General features: G+C 48.3%; 1 protein-coding gene across 1 annotated transcript; it reads left to right on the forward strand.

Annotated features, from left to right (window-relative positions):
• Positions 1–1935: 1935 nt before the first annotated feature.
• Positions 1936–20184, forward strand: GOLM2 (golgi membrane protein 2). The gene is made up of 10 exons (XM_085070194.1): positions 1936–2627; positions 7973–8027; positions 8984–9086; positions 10138–10228; positions 11090–11210; positions 11470–11550; positions 11890–11988; positions 12590–12763; positions 15476–15643; positions 18963–20184. Exons 1-10 carry the CDS (start codon positions 2301–2303, stop codon positions 19034–19036), a joined length of 1293 nt encoding a protein of 430 aa, XP_084926320.1. The 5' UTR covers positions 1936–2300; the 3' UTR covers positions 19037–20184.
• Positions 20185–24787: the final 4603 nt, after the last annotated feature.

A 24787-nucleotide genomic window follows, 5' to 3' on the forward strand; every position in this document is an offset into this window, starting at 1 on the left:
TGTTAAATAACCATTGTGCATATTAATCTGGTTAGTGGCAGACAAATGGAAAAGATGCACAGAAAGATCTGGAAGGTTCAAATAAATTTTTTTCTTTGGATCTTTCAGTTTCTCCATGGTAGGTAGAGGGATTAAGATTTCTTGTGCTTGGTCTGTGTTTCAGGATGAAAAAACACAAGTGCTCCAGGCAGTGATCTGCCCATTCTCATTAGACTGTGGGCAAAGAAGCCAAGGATCAGCCAAGATCACCTTTCCAACCAGGAAAAGAACAGACTAGGACAGATCACAGGGAGTGGAACACAGATGAAATTAAATGGCAAATTAATTGGAAAAAGAAAACTCCTTGGTATTGCCTCAGTTCCGAGATATGCAAAGGAAACCACAAAAAATGTGCAGGGGCCAGGTCTGACCTTGAACTCTGAGGAGCTGGGAAATCAAACAAATTCCAACAAGAACAGCTGAAACAGGAGAGGGGGAAACACCACTGAGCACAGTGTGGAGAGATTTTTGAGCTGACTCTTAAAGGTTGGTACAAAACCAAAGTGTGTAAAACCCAGGTATAAATTAAACAAAATAAACCCAGGTATAGTTCTGAGCTCAAACCTGTCACATTCATATTGTGTTTCCATCATTTAGACAAACATTTCCTGGCTCACAGCGGTCAGGTTAGCACAGAGTAAGTGCAGCCAGAAGGAACAAGCTGAACAGGGCAGACAAACCCTGGAACTATCCAGCTTCACAAGGAGGAAAATTTGCAGCGCTGGATTTGGAATGTGAATCTGCACTGCCATCTGCAGAGAGCAGGATGGCAAATTAATGGGCTGTCAGTGTAGCAGCAATTGAAGTGCTAAAGTGCAAATATTGCTATGTAAAGTACAGAATCAGGTGGGAAAGACAAAGCTGTGACACCACTGTCAGAGCTGACATTCTGCACAATGTATGCTGTGTCTCAGGAAGGTATTTTATACTTTATTTCTCAAATATCGCTCTTTTTGCTTCTTTTAGGAGGAAAGCTGATCTTCCATTTGTCCCACATCCTCCCCACACCATTTGCAGCCGGAGGGACTTGGACTGTGCCCAGGAACTCGCTGTGAAACTGCTGCCTGAGGTGCTTGGCCACAGCAGTGCAGCAGAACTGCTGCTAAATCCCATCACAGCCCGTAAACCCAAGCCCAGGTTTGTGGGTGAACACAGGCTGGCTGTGCTGTGATCTCCCTCACACCGAGGGAGCAGCTGCAGTTGGTTCCACCTTCCAGCCCAGCCCGGTGTCCCATGTGCCCCCGGAGAACCAGCGGCACGGTGACATTAACGGGGTGTTAGGGAATCTGCCCAGGAAAAAATGCGTTATCTGAGTGTTTCTTATAAAACAAATTATTCACCCATCCCTTCACTCCGAGGACACGCTCTGTTCGGTGAGGGAATACCTGAGGTGTGGGGCTGAGGAGCTCACGGTGTTCCTCAGAGCTGCTCTGCTCCGAGCCAGGCTGGAGAGCTGGGAATGTTCATCTGGAGAGAAGGATCCAGGGAGACCTCAGAGCCCTGCCACCACCTAAAGGGGCTCCAGGAGAGCTGGACAGGGACTGGGGACACGGGATAGAGGGACAGGACACAGGCAATGGCTTCCCACTGCCAGAGGGCAGGGATGGACGCGATACTGGGAAGGAATTGTTGGCTGTGAGGGTGGGGAGGCCCTGGCACAGGGTGCCCAGAGAAGCTGTGGCTACCCCTGGATCCCTGGCAGTGTCCAAGGCCAGGCTGGACGGGGCTGTGACAGTGGACAGTGTCCCTGGGCATGGCAGAGGGCGACACGGGGAGGTTTTCAATGTCCTTTAGCGCGACTCCCGCACTCCTCCTCCCCGCGCAGCCCCGGCACTGCCCGCCCTCCCTCAGGCAGGCTGGCCCGGCTGTCGCGAGAGCTCGGCGGGCTCCTCTCGCGAGAGGCGGCCGGGGCGGGCGGCAGGCGGGGCGCCGCGGTGGCGGCTCGGCCGGTGGGTCGGTCGCTCCCTCACGGCCCGGCGGCGGCGGCTCGGCCGGGAGCGGCACCGGCACAGCCCTGCCGGCACCGCCCGCTCCCCTCGGGCTCTGCGCTCCCGCCATTCTCTCCCGGCTCCCCTACCCAGCCGCCCTCAGGGCCTCTTCCCTTCCCTCAGCCCCCCCACCGCACCCCCCTCCCCAGGGACCCCTTAGTCCCCCCGGCTCATTCCCTCATCCCCCTCCGGTCACCCCTTCCCCTCGCACCCCCGCACCCTCAGGCCCCCCTGAGCTCTCTCCCCGCTGCCCCTGCAGCCCTCGGCCTCCCCATGGTGGGGTTCGGGGCGAACCGCCGGGGCGGCCGCCTGCCCTCGCTGGTGCTCGTGGCGCTGCTGGCGGTGATCGCCGTGCTCGCCTTCCACTGCTGGAACGCGGCGTCCCGCCAGGCCCTGCTGCGGGAGGAGCTGGCCGAGCTGCAGAGCCAGGCCCAGCGCACCGAGGTGGCTCGGGGCCGCCTGGAGCGGCGCAACTCCGACCTCCTGGGCAAGGTGGACTCGCACAGGAAGCAGCTGGAGCAGAAGGAGGCGGACTACAGCCACCTGAGCAGCCAGCTGCAGGCCAGGGACGGCCAGGTGAAGAGGTGCGAGGACGGCAAGGTAAGGGCAGGGGCGGCGGGGGGTCGCGGTGCCCTGCAGGGCTTTGCAGGGCTGCTCGCCCGGGACACTGTTAGTTCTCGCCTGCCCAAGGTGTTCCCTCAGCCTCTGCAGTCCGGGAGTGAATCAAGGCCCCGAGGCGCAGGTTTGGTGCTGCTGGGACAGCTGCAGTGCACTCAGGTTTTTGGAAACGTCCCCAGGAAGAGCTGAAGATGTCCAGAGTGTGTGTGTGTGTGTGAACAATGAAAATCCCGAGAGATCACTCGTTTCCAGACGGCTGTTTCAAATTTATTTTTAGCTTTCTGCTGAGATTACTTGATCTTTTGTGATCAGTCAAAAAGGCAGACACAACCGTAAAACTACAGTTTCAAGGGAAATTAAACCAGTGTGGTGTTCAGTAGCACCCTGAGCTTGCCTCTTGGAATGCCTGGTACAGCACACTCTGATTTTTATGCTGCCAGCATGTACTTTGGGAAAGAAAACAAAGCAGCCCTGCTGCTGACTAACGTGTCATTTTCCTTGGCTTGGAGAAGCCAAGCTCATAGAAAATTCATCTGGCCCTTTCAGTGGGGGTGGCCTGGGGATTTCATTTGTTGTGGAAGATGAGTGAATGCCTCAACTTTCACTGTTCCGCTTTCATAACCGTCCTGGACTGGGCACTGCACAGGGCTCAGCACAAGTCCTGCTCAGGGGCCATGCGGGCTGTATTAGCATGCAGGTCATCACTCTGCTCATTGAACGCTGTTCTCACAGTAGGATTTATGGAAATGTCACACTCTCCAGGGTTATTGCTAGCTAGGTTTGTTTTTCTGGCCCTTTCTTATCGCATATTCAATAAGCAGCCTCAGAAAATGCATTTAATTGTCACAGAAAAAGCTGAATATGTACATGCTCTATTCCAGAGTTAGTCTCCTTCAAACTGATTAACTTTGTATTAAAGTTTCCTGCTGAACCAGTAAAATTAAGCCTTTTGTGTGTTCAGCAAACATATTTTTAATTTCTATTTTTATTTTTCCTGAGATTGAAATAAAATGTCCAATTGGATATGAAATGGATTCCATGATCTTTAAGGTGTTTTCCAGCCTCAGTGATTCAGTGATTGTAAAGCATTTGGGGTTTAGCCAAGATACTTCCCCTTCTGTCTGCAAAAGGACAGTCAGCTTGTTTGGTGTGTTAGTGTAACTGCCTGTGGGTGTAAAACTCCCCTGGCAGGATTCAGATAAGATACCGAGAACAATTCAGGAAGGATTTCTTCCTGGAAAGGGTGGTCAGGCTTTGGAGCTGCCCAGGGAGGTGGTGGAGTCCCCATCCCTGGAGGTGTCCAAGGAAGGACTGGAAGGCCTTGACGTGGCACTCAGGGCTCTGGGCTGGTGACAAGGTGGGGATTGGCCACAGCTGGGACTCGATGGTCTGGGGGTGCTTTTCCAGCCTCAGGGATTCTGTGATCACTTACTGGGCTGCATGGCGAGGTGTGATTTTAATGCAAGATCTTTTTTTTTTTTTTAATTTTTAAAAATCTGTGATGTGTTCCTGTAGGACACCAGGGGAGAAGATTGGGGTCTAAGTCAGGGGGTGCAGCACTGGTCACTGGGCCTCCTCAGATGCATGGGGTACAAAGAGGTGCTGCTGGGCTGCCCCTGCCTGCCCACCACTGTGGTGTTCCCAGAGATCTGAGTGTGACACTGCACAGGGCAGCAGGAGAAATGTGCCTAGTAAACCTCCCAAATTAAATTTATTGTTAATTGCCTGCAGTGTGTGCCCTGTGTGTCTTCCTTCTTTGTTCCAGAAGGTGCCAGTTAAGGCCATGTGAGCTCGTAGCTCTTGAGCATCCTCTCTCTTGTGTTCAAAATGTTCAGAGTGCCCTAAGAGGCCAGAATAGCAGGATTTTATCAAAAACCAGTTGCTGGCCTTTTGTTCTCCCACGTAAGCCACTGTATTTTCTCAGTGGCAACGATATTTGGTTTTTTTTCTAAAACCATTTAACTGACTGTGCTTAAGTAACTATTTCTTCTCTGGGAGTAGAGAATAAAGCTTTGTTCTAGAGAATGAATGCCTGTCACAAGGAAACAGTAGTAGATATAAAGCGTCTGACCAAAAAAAGCTTGAATGATAATTTTTTTCCTTTCAAAATAGAATTTGCAAAGCCTGTTTGACCAAAATGCTCCTTACCTGTGATCTTAGTCAGTTTGTGAAATGCAGGAGCTGAAATTAAACCCCAACACTGGCATCGAGTGATCACAACAAATTCAGGCTCATTTGGTGGAAAACTCATTTGAAGATTCTGCTCTGGTGGTTGTCAATGTCAGTTCTGCTTTGTGCTCCTTTGTCCTCAGCTGAGGTTCTTTGCCTTGTGGTCACATAAATCAAGTGCCTTTCCCAGTGCTGAGGCAATTCCTTTCTGCAGCAGCTTCCTCGTGGCTCAGGGATCTCTGGAGTCAAGGCCAAATCCTTGGCTCTCCCCTCTGTCCCTGCTTGTGGGATGAGCCTGTCACTCTGCACCAGGGCTCACATTAGATAGGGTGGTGTTTGCTCTTGGGAGCAAATGTGAGAAGGCCTGCACTTGTGTCTTGTGTTTAAAAAGAAACAGAAAAAGCATGCATTCTTGGGAATTCTCCTCTCCTGTCCCCCTGTGGTGAGCTCCTGAGGTTCTGTCGGACCTTGGAACAAGCAAGGAGTTCTCTTTTGCAGCTCCCTGTGAGAGGCAAACAGGAGTAATGCCTGCCCTGGAATTTGGGCAGGTACTGCATCAACTTCCTGAGTATTCCATGGGGTTTTTTTTGCAGCATGCCATTAGGTTTTGGGGTTTTTCCGCAGCTTTGCACGTCCGTTTGCAGTAAGTGCAGTAAAATGCATGGCTGGCAGGAATACGTGGTGGAGAGGTTCTAGGTGGCAGCTGCCCAGCGTGCAGGGAGCACCTCTCATTCCATACCTGCTGCTGGCCATGCCAGGTGTGGAGCACAGCCCTGCCCTTACCTGCTGCCCAGAAATGCTTGGGATGAAGCTGTTTAGTCAAACATCCCCAGGAGCAGCTGGGTCTGTTCTTTGTTGCCAAAACTTGCTAACTCCCGAGTTTGCAAAGCTGTTGCTTGACAGCAGCAATGTGGAGTTGTTATATGGTAAGACTCACAACTCAGACAGCATTGGAGGGTTGCCACATGTCCATGCACAGGATTTCTGCTGGTTTTTTCCTGTGCAGGGCTCATTGGGCTATAGAGGGTTTAGTTTTTCCATCCAAAATGCTTGGAAAAGCTCTGAGGAGCCCCTGAGAGCTCAGCAGTACAAGCAGGTCTAGACTGAAGGAGGAGATGGCCCAGGAAGAGCTGGACCTGTGCCATGGCTCACGGAGTGTGGGTTTTACATGTGTAGGTGGAACAGATCTCATGAATCATAAAAGAGCTTCTTCCTTTTCTGTCTTTCAGATGAGGGACGTTTGATGTCAGCTGAGCTGGTTTGGATATAAATTCTGTCACTTCTCTCTGAAACACAAAATCACCAAAATGAAAGATTGTGTGATAAAAGTGCTGCACGTTCCCATGCAGCTCCTGCTCAGGACTTTGCAAGTCCAACCCAGGCTGTCACTGATGGCATCTTGCTTTGTACATCCTTTAAGGGCGCCTTGAATGGCTCGGTGGGGAGAGCAGAAGGCAAACCTGGCTCTGACATGCCAGGAGGCTCCTTGAGTGTCCCTGGTGGAGTAGTTTTGTCCCTATTTCAGAGCACTGTGCTCAGGGGGCTCAGGTTACCGAAAGATCACATTCCTGGTGGAATTAATAAATGCTGACAGACTAACTGTGGAGCTGGACTTTTCGGTTATGTTCCAGGGCTTGGAAGAAATATGTTCAAGGTCACTGTGTTTATTTTATTGGGGTTTTCTGCTCTATCCCTAATTTTCCAGTTCTGCTTGCTTTCTTTCTTTAGGAAAAGCCTTGTGAAGCAGCACTGTGTCCTGTCATAAGTGGGAGCTATGGTGGTGTCTCTGCACACCCCAGGACCCTCTTGGCTTTTTTTCTGAGCATGGAATAGGATTTGCCTGCATTCCTGTGTGCCAGGGATGAGCCAGGATCCTGCAGGCTGGCACAAAAGCTCTGCTGCCCAAGAACTGCTGCCCAAAAACTCTGTTGTGTGCCAGGAGCTGTCGATGTGTGCCCTGTGTACACTGTGTGCTGCAGAAAAGCACCATCTCTGCAGTTCCTGCATGGCTGGAGTTCCAAGTCAGGAATGCCTGATCATACCCACACGGGGCAAATGGATCAGCCTGGTCAGAGTGCCTCCTGTAACAACAAAAACACGATGGGAAATATATTTAAAGAAGGAATAATTTGATAAAAGGGAAGGCACAGGTGGGGGGAGGAAGTCCTCAAGTCAGGGCAGATGTGTTTTGGGTTTTCTTGACAGGAAATGGAGGGGACTGACTCAGACACTTCAGGAGCTGGGGGGGAACTGAAACAGCCCCTGTGTCTAGGTGTGTGTCTGTGTGTCCCTGTCCCTGTGTGTCCTGGCCGAGTGGCTGTGTTGGCACTGCAGCGTGCTGTTCCCAGAGGTGATGCTGACCTTGTCACCCCCGTGTGACAGCCCTGCTGAGCTCCTTCCTGCAGTTACCCTTTGTATCACCGTGGAACTGCAAGGAAAGCAGCACAGCATAGCACCCGAGGTGCCTGAGGGCAGTAGGGGATTTTTAACGACTTTCTCAAGATATTCCACACACAGATCTTTCTCTTCATTCCTGCTGCTTTTTGTCTTTATGTAACAACAAGACAAAGCATCTTTTCTTCAAGACTTTGTATACATGCATTTCTTACTTTTTCTAACTGGTTTTTTCCTGACTCAAAATGCAAAATTAAAAGCTGTTGTAGAAGTTTACTGGTGTGAGATTCCCTCTCAAAATAAAATGTGTGTTAGGATGTTAGACAGCAACACACAAAAAATTTATTTAAATATAACAATTCTATATATGATATACCTTAGGTAACAATTTGTTTTGCTGTTGATGCTGTGCTTAGTTTTATCCACCTGTGTTTTGACATTGGCTGTTTACAGTCCCTCCTGCAGTATCAGGATGCAGCATGTTTATTTTAGTCCAGACAATCTACTCTTTTGATAGAAATATGTTCTGGCATTAAAATTTAAGCTCTCGTTAGCAAAGCCTGAACACAGTGTTTAGTTTGGTGATGTCACTTACAGATCACTAAATACACAGTGCTTAGATTTACAGGAACTTCGTGCACGTCACTGATAATCCTGTCCATACATTGGATTTGCAGAGCAAACAGACACACCTGAGTCTTCACAGCCCAAACCCTCCCAACCTGCTGGTCACCTGTATTTATCCAACCTTTTCTTCCTTCCAGATGAAGCTGCAGAACAACATCTCCTATCAGATGGCAGACATACATCGTCTAAAGGGTGAGGGCTGCATGGCCAAACTCATTTGGCAGGCTGAAGTTGTGCATTTTAACTGCCCAGGTGCTGCAGAATGCAGTTTAAATGAAGGATCTGGTGATGCTGGAATATCCAATAATGTGAAATCTCATTGTATTTGTTTGTTACCCGGTGTGGGTAAGTGCAGAGTTGGCTCTCACTCACTTTGCTGCAGAGAGAGCATGTGTTCTGTCACTGTTGACTTACAAGACAGTAGAATCATTTCCATGACCAAATACACAGATTAGTAGAGCTTGATCAGAAACACTGTGATGGTTATGCTGGGTTAGCAAAGGTGCAGGAAACATCTCTGAAGTTCTGTACAGACATGATTCTAATGCCTGTGGTGTTGCTGTACTTCAGAGTGAGCCAGAACATGGTCAGATGTGAACATGCCTGTACACAACACGCGTGGTTTCTGCCTGTATCAGTGTACCTGCAGCTTAAAATAGTAGAGAGCTTCATTACTTGTAGCCTGAGGAGAGGGAGAACTTCTAGAGCAGTTGTGAAGGCAGGAAATCCATGTTGGCTTTCTGGACAGCGGGAAGGTGCCTCCTGTGCACTTACTGCAGACAGTGTTTGAACATCCTGCCTTGAAGTAACCTGGCAGCACTTCTGTGTTACTCGGAGTGACAGAATCTTTCAGGAAATTAAGATTTCCAACAGATAAATGAAACAGCATTGTGCAAGGCTTCTAAATGCAAAGGTAAAGAAACATTTAGGGGGATTGGCATAGTATCAGAAGAACTTGTGTCTAATTCATGCTGCCATCTAGCATACATGAGTAAAGTGGCATCTTCAAATTGGTTTAAGAATCTTTATGTCTAGACACGAGATTTGAGCAATTTCTTACTTATTTAGCAATATTTGAAATTGTGTCTGCTATGGGGCATTTTTTCTTATCTTTCTGTATTTGTGTTGATTTTTGCTTTTTGCCGTAGAACAACTGGCAGAGCTGCGGCAGGAATTCATCCGCCAGGAGGATCAGCTGCACGAGTACAAGAAGAACAACACGTACCTGACAAGGAGGCTGGAATATGACAGGTATGTCCTCAGGAGTGTTGGTAGCTGCAGGTTGGTGTGTGATGGAGACCTGTATTTACTAAAGAGTGCTAATTACTCTTGTGTCTGCTAATCCTCAAATGCGAGTGTGAGCAATCCTCACTTGGCGATGCACCTGAGCTGTTTGACTTTCAAGTTCTATTTCTTTGTGGTGTTGTAGTCCTTCCCCCAGTGTGAGATAGGAGCTAAGGAAAATCTTGACTTAATGGAACTGTTCTGCATTTTTAAGTCAATGTATTTTTTATTACATGGAGATTTAGTTCACAGACGTGAAAGAGTTTAAAGGATACAGTCCTGTGTCACCAGCATTGTTAATTGCTGCATTTCTAGCAGTGTAATTTCATTTTTTTTGACTGAAGCTGAAAGCACCTTGTGTAGATTGAAATTTTAAGTTGACTTCAGCCTTTTAACTTGATTATGGAGAAGCAGGGAGAGCAAATACTCCTGCAGCTTTGAGGAGTGAGGAAGACTTAACACTTGGGAAAGTGTTTGAAACTTTCACAGACACAAAGTGTTGTTTCTGTGCTGTGTTGAGCGTTTAAGGGACATGGGAGTTTTGGTGATTGGGCTGAGGCTGTGGCTTGTTGGGGAAGTTGGGACAGCTGGCTGTGTATTCAGATTGTGTTATTTGAGTTGGGAGCAGTAACTGATAGTGGAAGTCGTGCACCTTCTCCGTTGACAGCCAGGGGAGACACATTGCTTTCCCAGTGGAATTAATATTTGTGGACAGATTAACTGTGGAGCTTGACCTTTTGGTTGCATTCCAGCTTCTGGAGGAAGTATATTCAAGGCCATTCTGTTTATTTTACCTTTTTTTTTCTGCTCTGTGCCTATTTTTTCCAGTTCTGCTTTCTTTCTGTATTCAGTCCATTCCCACTCCATACACATGCCAGCATCAGGCTTTTTGGACAGACTATTCTAGTTATATCTCAGGTTTGGCTTTTTGTGCCACTTCATATTTTTTCCCTTATTTTATTTGTAGGAGAGCAGATCCAACAAATGAAGTGTAACTAATGGTGTGTTTCTCCTCAAGCCTGCAGTGTGGGCAGCAGATCAAGGAAATGAGATTGCAGCATGAAGAGAACATCAAGAAATTAATGGACCAAATTGCACGGGAACAAAAGGTAATGCCAAGAAAGTTTGTGTTGAATGAGAACAGCCCAAAGGCTGCTGTTTGTCTCAGAGATGTGAAAGCCTGGGGCATTTCTTCCCTAACTTTGTGTTCAGTATTCCCCTGAGCAGCCCTAAGTGGGTGTTAGTGTAAGAGATTTTGCATATTGTCTCACCCAGTGGACTGAGCTCAAAGCTGAGGCCAAATTCTTTGCTCTGCTCCAGCCTTCCTCCATGATATCATTGCTGAGGATTTCAGTCCTTGCCTGTAACATGGATATTGCTGTTCAGCTCTCCAGGGTGGGATCTGTGTTCTCACAACCTTGCACAGGTTATTGCAGAGGGAGCCTGAGCTCTGCTGAGGCCTCGAGGTGCTAATGTGATGCAAATTGTGATGGTATTGGAATGGTATCAAGGGGGTGATTACAGGAACCAGGCTGCCAGTAGAATTTGGGCCTCTTTCCTGCAAACATGCTTAAAATTTTGTTTCCTTACTTTGTCTATAAACATCTCAACTAATAGGGCAGACTGAGAGCAGACTTCAGTCACATCTTCTCTTACAGTCTAGAATTGTTTCAAGGCTCTGACCTGAGGGTTAAGGCTGATGTTACCTTAACCTGTTTGTATTTTTCTTAACCCCTGTGTATGGCAGTAGAAATGTCCTGCAGCTGTTCTCTGTTGAACATTTTCTGTCCACTTGTGTGTCCAAACCCCCAGGGTCCAGCTTTGTGCATAGAGACCTCTGCTCTTTGCTTTGGTGATCTTTGAAGTCAAAAATGCAGTTTTGCTTACCCAAAGTAATCTTGAATTTGAGGATGTTAGTTTTGTAATTTCCAGGGAGGTGTTTAATGTTGTCTCCTTATTTGTTCTAACAGGCCACACAAAAAATTCAGTCCAGTAAAGACACCTCAGTCAGCCCCAGCAATGGTGACCAGGCAGTACCTGAGACAGCTGCAGAGGTGGAAGATAAAGAGGAGCCTTCAGAACATGGCAAAGGTATTTCCTTTCTTGGGCATTTGGAAATGAATATGCCCTTTCTTGGGCATTTGGAAGTGATAGAGAATAGGCCAGTTGTGTTGCATCCTCTGCCAGCCTCCAGACTGTGCATTTCTCTGAAGGAGAAGAAGGAATTGTTTGGCTCAGCTAACTCTATTAGCTGCAATGATTGTTCTAAGTTAGACCCTTCCACAAGAGGGAAATTCACTGTTCAGACTGAAAGGTTAGTAAGGCAGAATATCCTTTTCTTGTCTTGCAGAGAAAATCAAACCAGGAGGAGATGCAGGCATGCCTGAAATAGAAGATAATGGCCCTGCTAAAGCTGAAGATACTCCCACTGGTTAGGAGAAATACTCTTCATTCTTTCACATTTGGGTCTTGGTGATGTACATGTTGTGTGTGAACACCATGTGGTTCATAGTGAGTGCAGACTTTTAAAATCTCTCTGTGGTAATAAAATTCGAGTGGGGTGTAAAATCACATCATTTCTGCTGTGCTTTAGAGGTTTGAATTCTCAAACCGGAATGTTTTGGATAATGCCCCTCCTGAAATCTCATCTTTTATATTTCCATTAAGAAAACTATAAAAAAAATAGAAGTTTGCAGGATTGTTAGAGGAAGACCAGGTAAACAGTGTGTTTGTTTCGTGTTAATGCTTTTGTCCCTGTGTTTTGTTTCAGCTTTAAAGAAGCCACTTATTTCAGCTCCTAAAAATGAAGGTCATCAGTCTATTATGAATCTTCCAACTGAACAGCCCCACGCTCCAAACCTGGCACCAGGTAAAATTCCTGTTAGCAGGTGCCAAGGCAATATTTTGGTTACAAGAAGAAAACCAAGGATAAATTTCTGCAGGATCCAAGGCTGTGTTCTTACCTGGCTGAGGCACTTGGGCTGCTGTTGCATGATCTCTTCCTGTACCCTCCACACCAATAATGTCTGAACCTTGTGACCAATTGCAGCTAAATTTCAGTTAGAAGTTTCAAAGTTAAGTGCTTCAAGATTCCTCCAGTGGACAGAGTAATTGAATTGAAATGAGTGCTCCTCCTTAGGGTATTAATTACCACTGCACCACCCCGTCAGGGGTTGGTTGTTGATCCCTTGGTAGCCACAGTCAGATAAACCAATGTTCCTGTCCCTGGGAACAGCACACTTGAGGGTGACATGGGGAAGGTTTAGGACATGAGAATTTAAAATCCTGCAGTGAAAGGGTTTGTAAGAATTGCAGTTAGAAAGGAGACAAACCCGTAGAAAATAAACCTCATGCTCACGGGTCAAGTCACTTTAATGTCAGAGTATTGGGTTATACCTGCACTACAGGTGGCTTGTTCCAGTCTTGTCACTCTAAAATTCTGAGTATAACTTCACATGTTAACGTTTTAGGTTTGCCCAGTGACAGTGATGGAAACGCCGACACTGCCAAGCAGATCCCTCCAAATTCTCTCCAGCACCTGAATTTTGAAGAAAATGTGGAAACCCAGAAAGACCACAAAATTGAGCCAGACCAGATAAAAATCCCAAAGAGCCGAGTTAGTGACTTGCAGAAGATTAAGCAAAGTAAGTTGGCCAATATCACACACTTTAATATGTTAAAAAAATCCCTTTATTTTCTGTCTAAGTGCCTGTGTGGAAAGCAGGGACCATTGCAGAGGGTGGCTTTGGAGAGGGAGCCTTGGAAGGAATATACTATATTCGTGGGTAAAATACACACTTTAATGTGCTATTTTTCACATGTATATTCAGTTATTAAAAAAAAAAATTCCTTATCAGGATTTAAGATGCTTTTGGAAATTACTGCACATTTAAATTGCCGAAGTCAGGACTTTGATACGTCCAGGATGCTAAGTTGCTCACTGTATTACTTGACTTCAATATGCTCTTTTGGACAATATGGTAGGAATTCAGCCAAAACTGGGAAAACTTTGGATGTTTTGGAGCATGGAACTTTGTGACAGAGCAGGGACAGGTGTATTACAAATTACCATGGAACCTGGGCAGGCTGGCTTCCACTCTGTACCCTGAGGTGTGCAAGGCTCGTTATGTTATCAAAGGAGCTTCTCGAAGAAGCTTCTGGAGTGAGAGCACTTCCCATTTCAGTTGTTGGGTTTTTAGCAGATTGTCTCTCTTCCCTGGTCACAGATGAAATGCTGGGGGGAGTAGTTGTGTATGCAGGAGCTGTGAAGGAAATGTCTCCATTGTAGGCTCTCGGGGGGTACTCGTGAGTCAGGAATTGTCCCCAGTTAGTCTCTTCTCTTGGCTCCTTCATATTTGGAATAACTCCTATTGTATGTTTTAATGGTGCAATGAAGGTGTGAGTTTATCACAAATAGAAATAGCTGATCCAGATTCGTGTAAGGTTTCTGTCCTGATGGGCAGTGGCTGTTCAGAAAGGTCCCTTAGAGACAAGCTTACCCCTGGTGTGGAGGAGCCCAGCTCTGGCACAGCTCTGCAGCTCCCGCCGTGGGCAAGTGCCTGGCCAGGTTTTGGTGACTGAGAGCTTTGAAGCAGAGGGTGCAGGGGTGGGGCTGCTCAGCCTGGAGAAGAGTCTGGGCAGGGACACCTTAGAGTCCCTAAAGGGGCTCCAAGAGAGGTGGAGAGGGTCTTGGGACAAGGCCTGGAGTGACAGGACAAGGGGGAATGGCTTCCCACTGCCAGAGGATGGGGACGGATGGGATATTGGGAAGGAATTCTTCTCTGTGAGGGAGGTGAGATCTTGGCACAGGGTGCCCAGAGAAGCTGTGGCTGCCCCTGGATCCCTGCAAGTGTCCAAGATGAGATTGGATGGGACTTGGAGCAGCCTGGGATAGTGGAAGGTGTCCCTGCCATGGCAGTGGTGGGACAGGATGGGCTCACCAGCCTGTGTGGGCCTGCTGCATTTCCCGGGATCTCTTCATCACACTGTAACTTTTCCTTCTGTCAACTTCAATTCATTCAGTGCTTGTTTGTCACAGTATCTCTGAAGTATCCACAGGCTGTTTTTGCTGGAAGTTGGGTTCATGCTGTTGTCTTCCGTGGCTCAGTTTGGGTTTAACAAGTGCAAAGCCCACTGTCCTACTGGGGTTTGTATATAATGCAGTGTCAAAAATACCAACAGTAATAGCCAGGATCACTCAATTAGACATGAACAGACAATGAATAATGTATGGAACTTTGGATTTCTAAACAGATCATGGGGTTTTTTTCTTGCTTGTTTTATGAGAATACCTGTAACTGGTGTTTCTCTGCATTCAAGCAGCACTAGGTGTAATTCTGCTGCTTTTTCCCCCATGCAGAGAAGCACCACAGTACTGCTTCTGTACTGGTTTTTATATACACGTTGTTTTAGAGAGGAATTTCACTTTTACATCTGTCCATTTTTACATCTGTCCAGTTTTACTTCTACATTAGTTGCCTCCACTGGGAATCACCACCTTCCGCGGCAGCCTTGGTGCTCAGTGCGTAAGGATTGTATCACACTTTAATCCCTGTTTTTTCATTTATACACAATCTTCAGGCCTGTGACCTCTGCAGACTCAGAGCTGCTTCCCTCAAGCTCTGGGCTGGAAGAGATCTCCCTGTATCCCATTAAACACCAGCTCTGAGCTGACATCACACCAGTAATCTCTCGTCGTGTGCCTGGGTGATTGTCTGCTCATTACGTATTTCCAGCTAATTCCCGTTTTTCTTGTGCATTGTTTCAGGATCTGAAACTATCCTTAATTTTTTGTTGGGAGATGAAAATACTGGATTTGGGACATTTTGAGAACCGTTAAAGCTTAACAGGAAAGCAGAGTGTAAAGGCAGCTGGATGAGTTTCTGAGCTGAGGGCAGGCCTTGCTGGGCTCCCTCCCGTGCCAGCAGCACACACCCTGCAGGCACTGCCAGGCTCCTGAGCGCTGTTGGATTGCTCTGGGGTGTGCAAAATGCCCAGCCTAGGCAAAAGTGGGTGCTAACCCTTCTTGTGCTTTTTGAGAAACCTTGTGTTGGGAAACTCCTGTGGGCCGTCCAAGGAGGAGCTGTGGGATGCTAACTCCTTGCCCGTGGAGAGAGGAGTGTGGGACAGTCAGGTGTCTCCAGGTCGAGTGCTGGGTGATGGAGCACATTCTTCCCACATGGAGGTGCTCCATGAGCCTTGTCCAACCCTTGCCCAAGCTCTCTACCTTCTCCCCCCTTTCTCTCCAGCTGGAACTACCACAGACTCCCACTGCCTCCACTTGAGATCTGCTCTCGTATAGGATCTCCCTGTCTCTTTCCTCTCTGCTGCTGACTCACTCCTTTCCTACTCCACAGGCCGGTTCTTTGATGAGAATGAATCCCCTGTGGACCCACAGCAGGGTTCTAAACTGGCAGATTATAATGGGGATGATGGGAACGTGGGTGAGTATGAGGCAGACAAACAGGCCGAGCTGGCTTACAATGAGGAAGAGGATGGTGATGGTGGAGAAGAAGACGTCCAAGGTGAGCTTGGGCCTTACCTCCATCCCATTGTGATAAATCCATGCTGAGTTACTTGTTGAATTTGTGTAAAGCCTCGCTGGTTTAGCTGATCACAAATTGCTCAGACACAACAAGCAAGCTTGAAATTTGGTCTCACTCTCTGTGAGACAGCAATGATGCAACAGTCTTGAGTGAGTGGGTTCTGGCAGCTTACTGCAGTTGCATAGAATTCCTGCTAGGAAAAGCAAAACTCTAAATTCCAGACATGGTTTTACCCAAACCCCAGCTCTGGCCCCTGGCTGGGATGCCTTTGGGCCTTGGCATTCCTAAATTGTCAAATAGAGGAATGTCATGGTTTGACTCCTGCTCTTGTCACACCTGCCTGGAGCTGGTGTGTAGTGAGGCTTTAGGTGGTGATTCCAGGTGTCACTTTTGTGCATTATACACAGATTCAACAGGCTTGTGGTGTTCCTGCTAACCACCTCAGAGCTCCTGATCCAGTGCTGCCTAACACTGTGTGTGCATGGCTATTCCCTGTCCTGCATGCAGCTCCTGCATCGCCTCCCTCGCTTGCCTCTGCCTGCCTTGTCTGCCTTCTCCATCCAGCTGTTAGGGGGATATGTGTGACAGGACTGCATGTCTGCAGGGCGAGAGTGTTGTGTAAACATAGGGAGTTTAATTTCCAGTTAAATGAAAGTACAAAATAAAGAGGGGGAAATAATAGGAAATGGGACAAAAATCCTACAGGCCCCCTGATTTTGACCCTCATACTATAAGTTACATAAGTTACTAAGTTTTTAGCTGAAGGTTTTTCAGACACTGTATTTAATTGGCATCTAAGCAAAATGAATGGACAAAGCCAGTAAAAAGCAGCTGATTCTATGGGCATGCAGCTAAGTGCACTGTCAGCAGGCTGGGCTGGGCTGGGAGTCTGAAACTCATGAACAAGTGAAAGAATGGGATGGACCAGAACCCGTGGTGATGAATTAACTTACTAATGAACTGCAGTGCCTGCTGCTCCAGCTGCAGCCTGTTCTGTGCCCTGTGCCCTCAGAACTTGCAGGGGGTTGTGTGTCACGCCTGTCCCTCTGGCGGGTGGTCCCTGGGCTGGCAGCTGCTCATGCAGGCTGGAGGCTGCACAGTATCTGTGTCCATGCTGGGGCCATGGGAGCCATGCTCCTGATGGTGCTGGGCTGTTGTGGGTGGGGAGCACAGGATGTCCTGTGTGTCCCTGGGCCCTGCAAAGCCCAGCAGTCCTGTGCATGGGGGTTTCATGGTTTAGTCCTGTTCCCCTCAGTCAGTGGTGGGTGCTGCCCAGCTCCTCGCTGCAGTAGTTCCTAACCTGGGTTTCAGGTTGCAGCTCTGGAAGTTGTAGCTGTGGCTGAATCTGTGCTGGCTGGTGCCATCTGCCTCGCTCAGCCTGTGTGCTCTGGACGACCCTTTCTGTGAAGAAATGTTCCCAATATCCAACCTGAACCTCCCCTGGCACAGCTTGAGGCCATTTCCTCTTGTCCTGTCCCTTGTTCCCCAGGAGCAGAGCCTGACCCTAGGTGGCTGCCATGTGCTGCAGGGATGCAGCACCCTGTCCCTGTCCCACACAGCTCTCACTGCCCCTCAGAGCTCTGTGAGTCACTGGCTGCTGGGGCCTCCACAGGGGAGCTGATGGCTCAGGCATCAGGTGTGCCATGAACAGTTAAGAGTGATGAGGGCAACATCCCTCAAAGCTCGATTCCCCAATATTTGGGAAAGGATGGGTGTGATCCAGCTGTAAGTGGTGGAAAAACACAGACATGCTTGTGTAACTTGCAGTGTGAGTGGCTTTTGAAAAAATAGAGCTCTGACTGACAGTGACCCCATAAAACCATTTCCCATCCAGGTGGGGTCCCTGCTTGGTCCTGTTCTGGTGACTTGGAATTTGGACTTGGGGAAGATCCTTTTCCTGATGAATCCCTCTGTGTCTCTGTATAGACAGGCTGCATTAATAGCTGGTAGTAAAGGTTAAAGTCTGACTTCTGGAAGCTTCTTCCTAAGGCATGGTCTGAGCAGAGTGTGTTACTACCTCAAACCACATTTCCCAAGCATTCTTCTGTTGTTCCTTAATAACTTGTTGAATTGGTTTGAGCTGCGATTTGAGTGTGGCCAGTGGTGCTTCCAGGGGCAGCATTCCAGAAAAAGTGGCTGCTTCAGGGTTTGTACTGATTTGTCTGCAGGGCAGGAGAGGGCAGAACTGTGGGGTTGGAGGGAGGGTGGTTATAATTGTTTAGGGAGGGAAAAAAAGGAAAAAGAATCTCTGTCTAAAAACTGTCAGAAAACATCAGCCGGCTCTGCATCAGGCTGAACAAAGCCCGTGGCATGTGCCACAAAGCCATGGGATTCCACGTGGTTTTTGTTGCCTCTAGGAATGTGTGGGCTTAGATTGAAATTATCCAGGGAAAATAGCCAGTTTGGGGGATGTTCCTTGGGGCAGGGCAGCACCCAGCCTGGCTGGTTCCTTCCCTCAGGCACCTGCTGAAGGGCAAGGGGATGGCTGAAAGTGGCAGCTTCTAAAATGTGTGTTAGCAGTGGCTGGATGGTGGAGGGGGAGTAACTGCAGGGTGTCCAGGTGCTGTGGTGGCACTTTGTTATGGAACAAACCTGTGTCATGCAGGTGAGCTCCAGCTTTTTGCTGCTGGAGGAGCCCCTTAGGTCCCTGCCTGGCTCCTGGGGTGGTGAGTGTGAAGGTGTGGAGAGCTCCAGGCAGCTCAGCAGCTGGTGGAAGACAGGTGAACTCAACTTGGATTTCCTTTGCTGTGAACAAGAGTCTTTCCTGATACAAAGGAATAGCTCTGGGATGCAGGAGAAGCTCATTAGCTGGAAAAAATAGAAATTTTAGCTTTTTTTTACTTTTTGAGGGGAGAAGGCCTTTGGTCTAGAAGGGTCCCAGTGACTTCCCTGTGCTAGTCCCTGAGGTTCCCAGCCTCTGTGAAGCTGTCCAGTGTCAGCTCTGGGAATGGGACTTCCTACAGGAGTTGGGCTTTAGTGGGGGAGTTTGAAAACTTGACAGGCAGTCTCAAAGCCCAGCAGTTGGTGTGACTGTCAGTGCTGCAGTGTCTGAAGCCAGGCAGTATGACGTGGGGCTGCCCTGCAGGCAGAGATCCCCTCCTGGAGCACTGACAGCGGGGCTGGAAGCACAGCCACACATCCTGTCCTGCTGACTCCATCCCACCACAGCCCGGCCAGCTTGGTGCTGTGCCCTCTAGCAGCATGTCCTGGGCAACTGTACTTTGATATCTTTTCAGTGATACTGCATCAGATCTGATGAGTATTTGAATTGTGATCTAATCACAATCTGTCATTGCAGATGATGAGGAGCGAGACCTGCAGAACGACCTGGGGGACTACCGCAAGTCCCACCTCAGTGACGGGGTGCTGTAGGCCTTGGCCACAGAGAGCTCAACCCAGGAACTTGAGGTGCTGCAACACTGAACCAGTTTTACTCCAGTGTTTCCTACTTCCCAGGAAGCTGAGGATCAAGTGCCGATCGTGCTCAGCAGCAGGTGAATTGGACCCGCTCTGTACATATGTACATATTTGTACTATTGCAGGTTGTATTAAACCCATCATGGAGCCCGTTACTCAGCCTGGTCCTTACCTGAAATAATCTTTACACTTAAACCCAGTCCATAAACACAGGCTGAACTGTTTCTGCCATTCAGAACATTTGGAACCTGGAGAACTTGTACAGTTTGTATCTGATGTAACAAAGCCACTGTGGAAGCCATGTACAGCCAAGGACTCCTTTTCTACAGTCCCACCTGTGTGGCAGAACGGCTGCTCCCGAGTGCTGGGCTTTGTACAGCAGGTGAGAGGAACATCAGAGGGACTGGGAACTGAACGGTTCAGTCACTGCTCCTTCCTCACTGCAGCCCAGCACCACATCCCATTGAACTCCTGTACAGTGACCACATCTTGTAGCTAGAGCTGGAAGTCTATAGTAGGACTTGAATAATTTGATACATCCCAAAAAAGTTGTTTCAACTAATAGCTTGATTTAAAAGGTATGTAAGATAAAAATAGTTTGCAGCTTGTAGGAAATCTTTGTGTTAAAGAGAGCAAGTGTGTGTGAGAGACACATCTCCAGCAGCTGTGTCAGTCCCTCGATGGAAGGACCAGCCCTTACCCAGGTAAACATGCTGTAGGTGCTGGTGTGCTGTCCCAGAGTGTCCATCCCAGGTCCAGCCACTCCAGTTAATTTCCAGTTTGATCCCTTGATCCTGAACACACACCATGTCCCACAGTTTGGTTTTCTCCATCACATCTGTAAGTCAGACTCTTTTCTGTATTCCGTGTTCAAGCACTTTCAGAATTGACAGAGATGATTCCATTGCTCTGCAGTGGGGGAACAAAGGGGATTGTCCCCCCCTGCTCCCCCAAGGGCTCCTGTGGACACAGGTTGTCAGGTCTGATGAGGATGATTGAACTCATTCATCCCTGTGCTCAGGTGCTGGGCTGAAGTAATGGGTCAGGTTTGCTCCTTGCCAGCTCAGTGAACCTCTTAAATAAAGTTCAATGCTTGTACAATTGTGTTACGGGTTTTTAAGACGATTTATTACTACTTCAAGTGTCACTGGCAAAACAAAACAAAACACCCCCCAGTTTCTGCATTTAAAAAGTGAAACTGCTGCTCAGTGCTGTGTCCTGGTTGCAGCTGAACCCCATGTTGTCTGAAGGAGTGCAGCATCACACAGCACAACTTGGGAAAACCCCTGAATTAAAGTGCTACTTCTGAAATTTTGAGATGAAACCATTCTGTACTGACAGCTTCAGCTGCTTTTGCCTTCCCTGCCCATCAACAGGACCATCCCTCTTGTGCTCCTGTGCTGAAGCTGCATTGTTCCATGTTCCTCCTTCTCTGCCTTTTTTTTTCTTTGCCTTCCATGCTTTTTTTCCTGTTTCCATCAGAGCGATTACTCTGCTTTGCCCTAGTGAGGCTACATCTGGAGTATTGTGTTCAGTTCTGGGCTCCACAGCCCAGGAAAGACAAGGGGCTACTGGTGAGGGTCCAGGAGGCCACAAAATGATGAGGGGTCTGGAGAATTTCTGTAATGAGGAGGGACTGCAGGAATGGGCCTGGTTAGTCTGGAGGAGACAGAGAGGGGATCCCATCAATCCACACAAACATCCCCAAGGGGTGTCAGAGGATGGTGCCAGACTCTGTTCAGTGGTGCCCAGGTGCATCACAGGAGTGATGGCCACAAACTAAACCACAAGGACTTCCACCTCAACATGAGGAAGAACTTCTTTCCATGAGGGTGGCAGGGCACTGGAACAGCTGCCCAGGGAGGATGTGGAGTTCTCCTCCTCTGGAGACATCCCAACCCCACCTGGACACGTTCCTGTGTCACCTGCCTGTGCAGGGCGGTGGCCTGGAGGATCTCCAGAGGGCCCTTCCAGCCCCAGCTATTCTGGGATTTAAGTATCACAGTTCTTTTGCAGCTCCTTTGCATCAAGTGCCTTTTTTATGCTGATTCATCTCTGAATTACAGCTTCTTTCTCTCTCTTTCTCTCTCATAATCTTCTCTGTGTCTTGGAGTCCATTGCATCTTTCCCAGAGCACAGCTGGCTACTTAAGGACTTCCTCTGGGGTTTTTCCTACTGCTTCTCATGCTGTTCTTGCAGTGTCCTCACACTTCCCTCAGCTTTGGTGGACTGGCTGAGGTCTCCAACTGCAGGGAGTGGAGCCCTTTGTGATGAGGATCATGTGTGACTTCTCCTTTGAGACAAGCACGTGTCACTCCGTGTCACTCATCTGCGGCATTTCATCCTTCCCAAGGTTACTCAGGTTTTGATCCACTGCTCTTCCTTGCTGAATGGCCATGGAATCTGGCCAGGGTTTCATTCCTGCACGTTCCCCTGCATTGTCTGCGATAAACCTGAGCATTCCAACAGGCCTGGGCCAGTTCTGTGCAATTGAGCCTTAACGTGAAGGTCTAGTGGTAGATTCCAGTTTGAATCCTACAGAATTCCAACATGAGCAGTAGCCAGGTTAATTCCAAGAACTCCTGCCCATGCATCCAACATGAACACAAGTCCTGAGCTATCAAGATGGTTGCATGCATTCCCCATTGTTCGCTGGGAGCAGTTTGTCCATCCAGGCCCCAATATTCCCAATTTCTCCATGCACAGGGATCTCCCAGGCTGTCCAGGACTCATCACCTGGCTGACAATTAAGTCTCTTGAGCCTTGTTCTCTCAGCTTTAGTAGTCATTTGTCCAACACTCCCCTTGGGCCACTGCTGGTGTGACGTGGGCCAGGGTCTGCTCCATCCTGGAGGGAAAAAGGATCATTGCAGCCTTCCTGCAGCTGTATGAAGATACTCAGCTGAATTCAGTGTACCCATATCCCTCACCAACATATTCTTTAAAGACTGGATCACTAAATAATGAAGGGCAAAGTGCTTGGCAACCTACCTCAGAGTACTTCAGAGGATTCCCACCAAGATCCATGGGCTACCCTCCAGCCAAATACTTTCCCAAAATACAGAGGCAACCCAGGTCCTGGCGGGGCTAAAGGGAGGTAAGTGTAGGATGGCCTTGGGTACATGGGAGAGCACGTGCTGAACTGAATGCAATAAATGCTGCTCATGGTCTATCAAACACCAGCTCACTCCACAGGAACACCAATCCCTGCAGATTCACAGACCCACAGCTGTCCTGCAGCCAGGCTGTGCTGCACCCCTCGGGCTCTGAGCACCGAGAATGACAAACCAGCTCGGGTTTGTTTTGAAAATGCTGTTCTGCCATCCCTGTGCCGTTTGTGTGGAGCCAACTCCCGTTTCCATGGCAATGGCAGCACAGACAACGCTGACAGACCTCGAGCAGCTGCTTCCCTCAGCACCCAGCGGGACTGGGAATCAAACTGGCTCTCACATTCCAGGGTCCACAGGAGAAATCCAACAAAGCCTCTTCCCACCACGGCCCAGCCCAGATTTTAATCAAAACACACCCAGGTAGCTCCAGCAGTGCACCCAGTCCTGGGTTTGAGACTCTGGTTGTAAGTCTCTCTGGATCCACACAGCAATTAAAGCAAGGAGCAGGGAGCTGAGATTTGGCTGCCAAGGCTGAGGGATGAGTTCAGGCAGTGTGAGAAATGCAGGCACCTCCACCCAACAGCCACAGAAACAACTCCAGTTACTCCAGCCAGTCCTAGCTGCCCAGTTTTGGAGGTTTCACCAAACAGGCTCTGCCAAAGCTTTCCCAAAGTCACATGGATCCCACAAAAACAAAGAATCACTGATGAACCCATCTTATTTTAAAAATGAAAACCAAACTGATGGGCAGGATCTTGTCAGGAGGTGAAACCCAGTTCTGGAGGAAGCAAACCCCCACATTTTTCACCATTTTAATAGCCATGAAGAGCTTATAATACTTTGAAATGACAAAAACAGACACAAGATAATGGATTTTATTAAATGTTATCATACTACATTTTCATATATGCAAACCCAGCAACAGTAGGAAATCCAAAGCCTGCAGGACAGAAGAGCTTGTGAGTGAGGCTTTTGCAGTAGAACATACAGAAAATACAAAAGGTTTTCTTGTCTATAAATCTATTTACTGCCCCTGTTTGCAGTCTGCACACCAGAGAAATCTGGGTTGAACAATGCTGGTTCACTTGGAGGTTTTGGAGGTCGTGAGCTCTCAGCAGGACCCATTTCACTGTGTGTTTCACACACATCTCTGAAGAAATTTCCTATCTGAAAACTTTCTCCTTTATCCCTAGTAAGGAGAATTTCCACATGCCATGAATCTGTCAGCTCCAATTCTCTACTCCAGGAGATACATGGAGCTTTCAGTAACCTGCAACCCAAGCATGCAACTTCCAGTTAAAGTAACCTGGGACCCTTCCTTGAGGAGACTGACCAAAATATTTGATAGATCAAAAGTCTACCTGTGATAAACTAGAAAATGTGAGATTGGGCACTTTATAAGGAGGAGCAGTGTCCTGCTGTTCCAGCTGCCTCCAGGACTGAGGAGACCAGATTTCAGCAGTTTAAATAAAACCAGAAAACAAGCCCACAAAACCAACCAGGGCCACCTCTCGCTGTTTATGAGAGTGCAGTGGAATTTTCAAGCCAGCCAGAAACATAGTAATGGTATTTATGCCTGAACTTCTTTATGCCAATATAGAAACCATAATACTCCAATTCCTCAACCTATATGAAGCCTCGTGTAGCCACACTGGGATTACTGGTATGGATAATCTACAGTTCAACTTCCCAAAACTGGGTTTGACCACTTGTGGCTGTGCATTTCCATCCCTGGAGGAATGTCTCATGCCACTCTCCAGTGCTGCACTGTGCCAGATCAAACACAAGGTTCACTGCCATGTGTTTCTGTGGGGATTGGGAGCAGATGAATCCCTGTTGCTGTCAGCTGGAGTGTCTGCAGCGAGAACAGCGAGTCTGGAGCTGCTCCTGGACAGCCAGATCGGCTCCCAGACGTCAGGGATGGAGGAGCAGCACAGCCTGGGAGCTGGTTCTCTTTCAACTCTGGTCACCTATCCAATGGAACTGATTCCCTTCAGAAAGGCAAAAGAAACAGTGAACACTGGAAATGGGCAATAGTAAGATACAAATCCAAAGAAGACTCCTGAATTTGCTGAGAAGTGCCAGATGCTGAAGTTAAACTGAAACTGGAATAAATCCCACCCAGCCCTGAGCTGCAGATGCTGCAAATAGCTGCCCAAGACACTGTGAACTCCCCCCACATCAGCTCTGCACAGACAGGGAAGTCACTCCGGAGCACACAGGTTTACATGATGTATAAACACAGAGCTAAGGGCTCAGCAAGGCTCAGGGGAAAGAGTTGAGAGGAAATCCTAAACCATGAGGAATGGGCAGTGGTCTCACAACTGCACACTCCCCCTTCAGTTTCTCTGTGAGCTGAAGCAAACATGCTCCTCAGATGTCTCAGTGTGACTGGAGCCCAAATCCTCTGGCAGGGGGAAGCCCACTGCTGCCAACACAGCCTTTTCTTTGGCCCAAACACACATTCTGAGCTCTGAAGGCTCCGTGTGCCAGCACAGGGTTTTTACACTTCACACACGGAGCTGAAGCTGTGCTCAGGTACAGGGATGTGCTCTGTCTGTGGGGAGCAGGGTACAGCAGAGGACCTTTGAACTTCT

Source organism: Lichenostomus cassidix, chromosome 10 (assembly GCF_008360975.1).
Source record: "Lichenostomus cassidix isolate B80296 chromosome 10, HeHo_3.0, whole genome shotgun sequence".
Classification (NCBI taxonomy): Eukaryota; Metazoa; Chordata; class Aves; order Passeriformes; family Meliphagidae; genus Lichenostomus; species Lichenostomus cassidix.

Coding starts and splice junctions, on each gene's coding strand:
- GOLM2 (XM_085070194.1), top strand. CDS start 2,301: ATGGTGGGGTTCGGGGCGAACCGCCGGGGCGGCCGCCTGCCCTCGCTG. Junction 10,229..11,089: donor AAATTGCACGGGAACAAAAG/GTAATGCCAAGA, acceptor TTGTTCTAACAG/GCCACACAAAAAATTCAGTC. Junction 11,989..12,589: donor CGCTCCAAACCTGGCACCAG/GTAAAATTCCTG, acceptor TTAACGTTTTAG/GTTTGCCCAGTGACAGTGAT.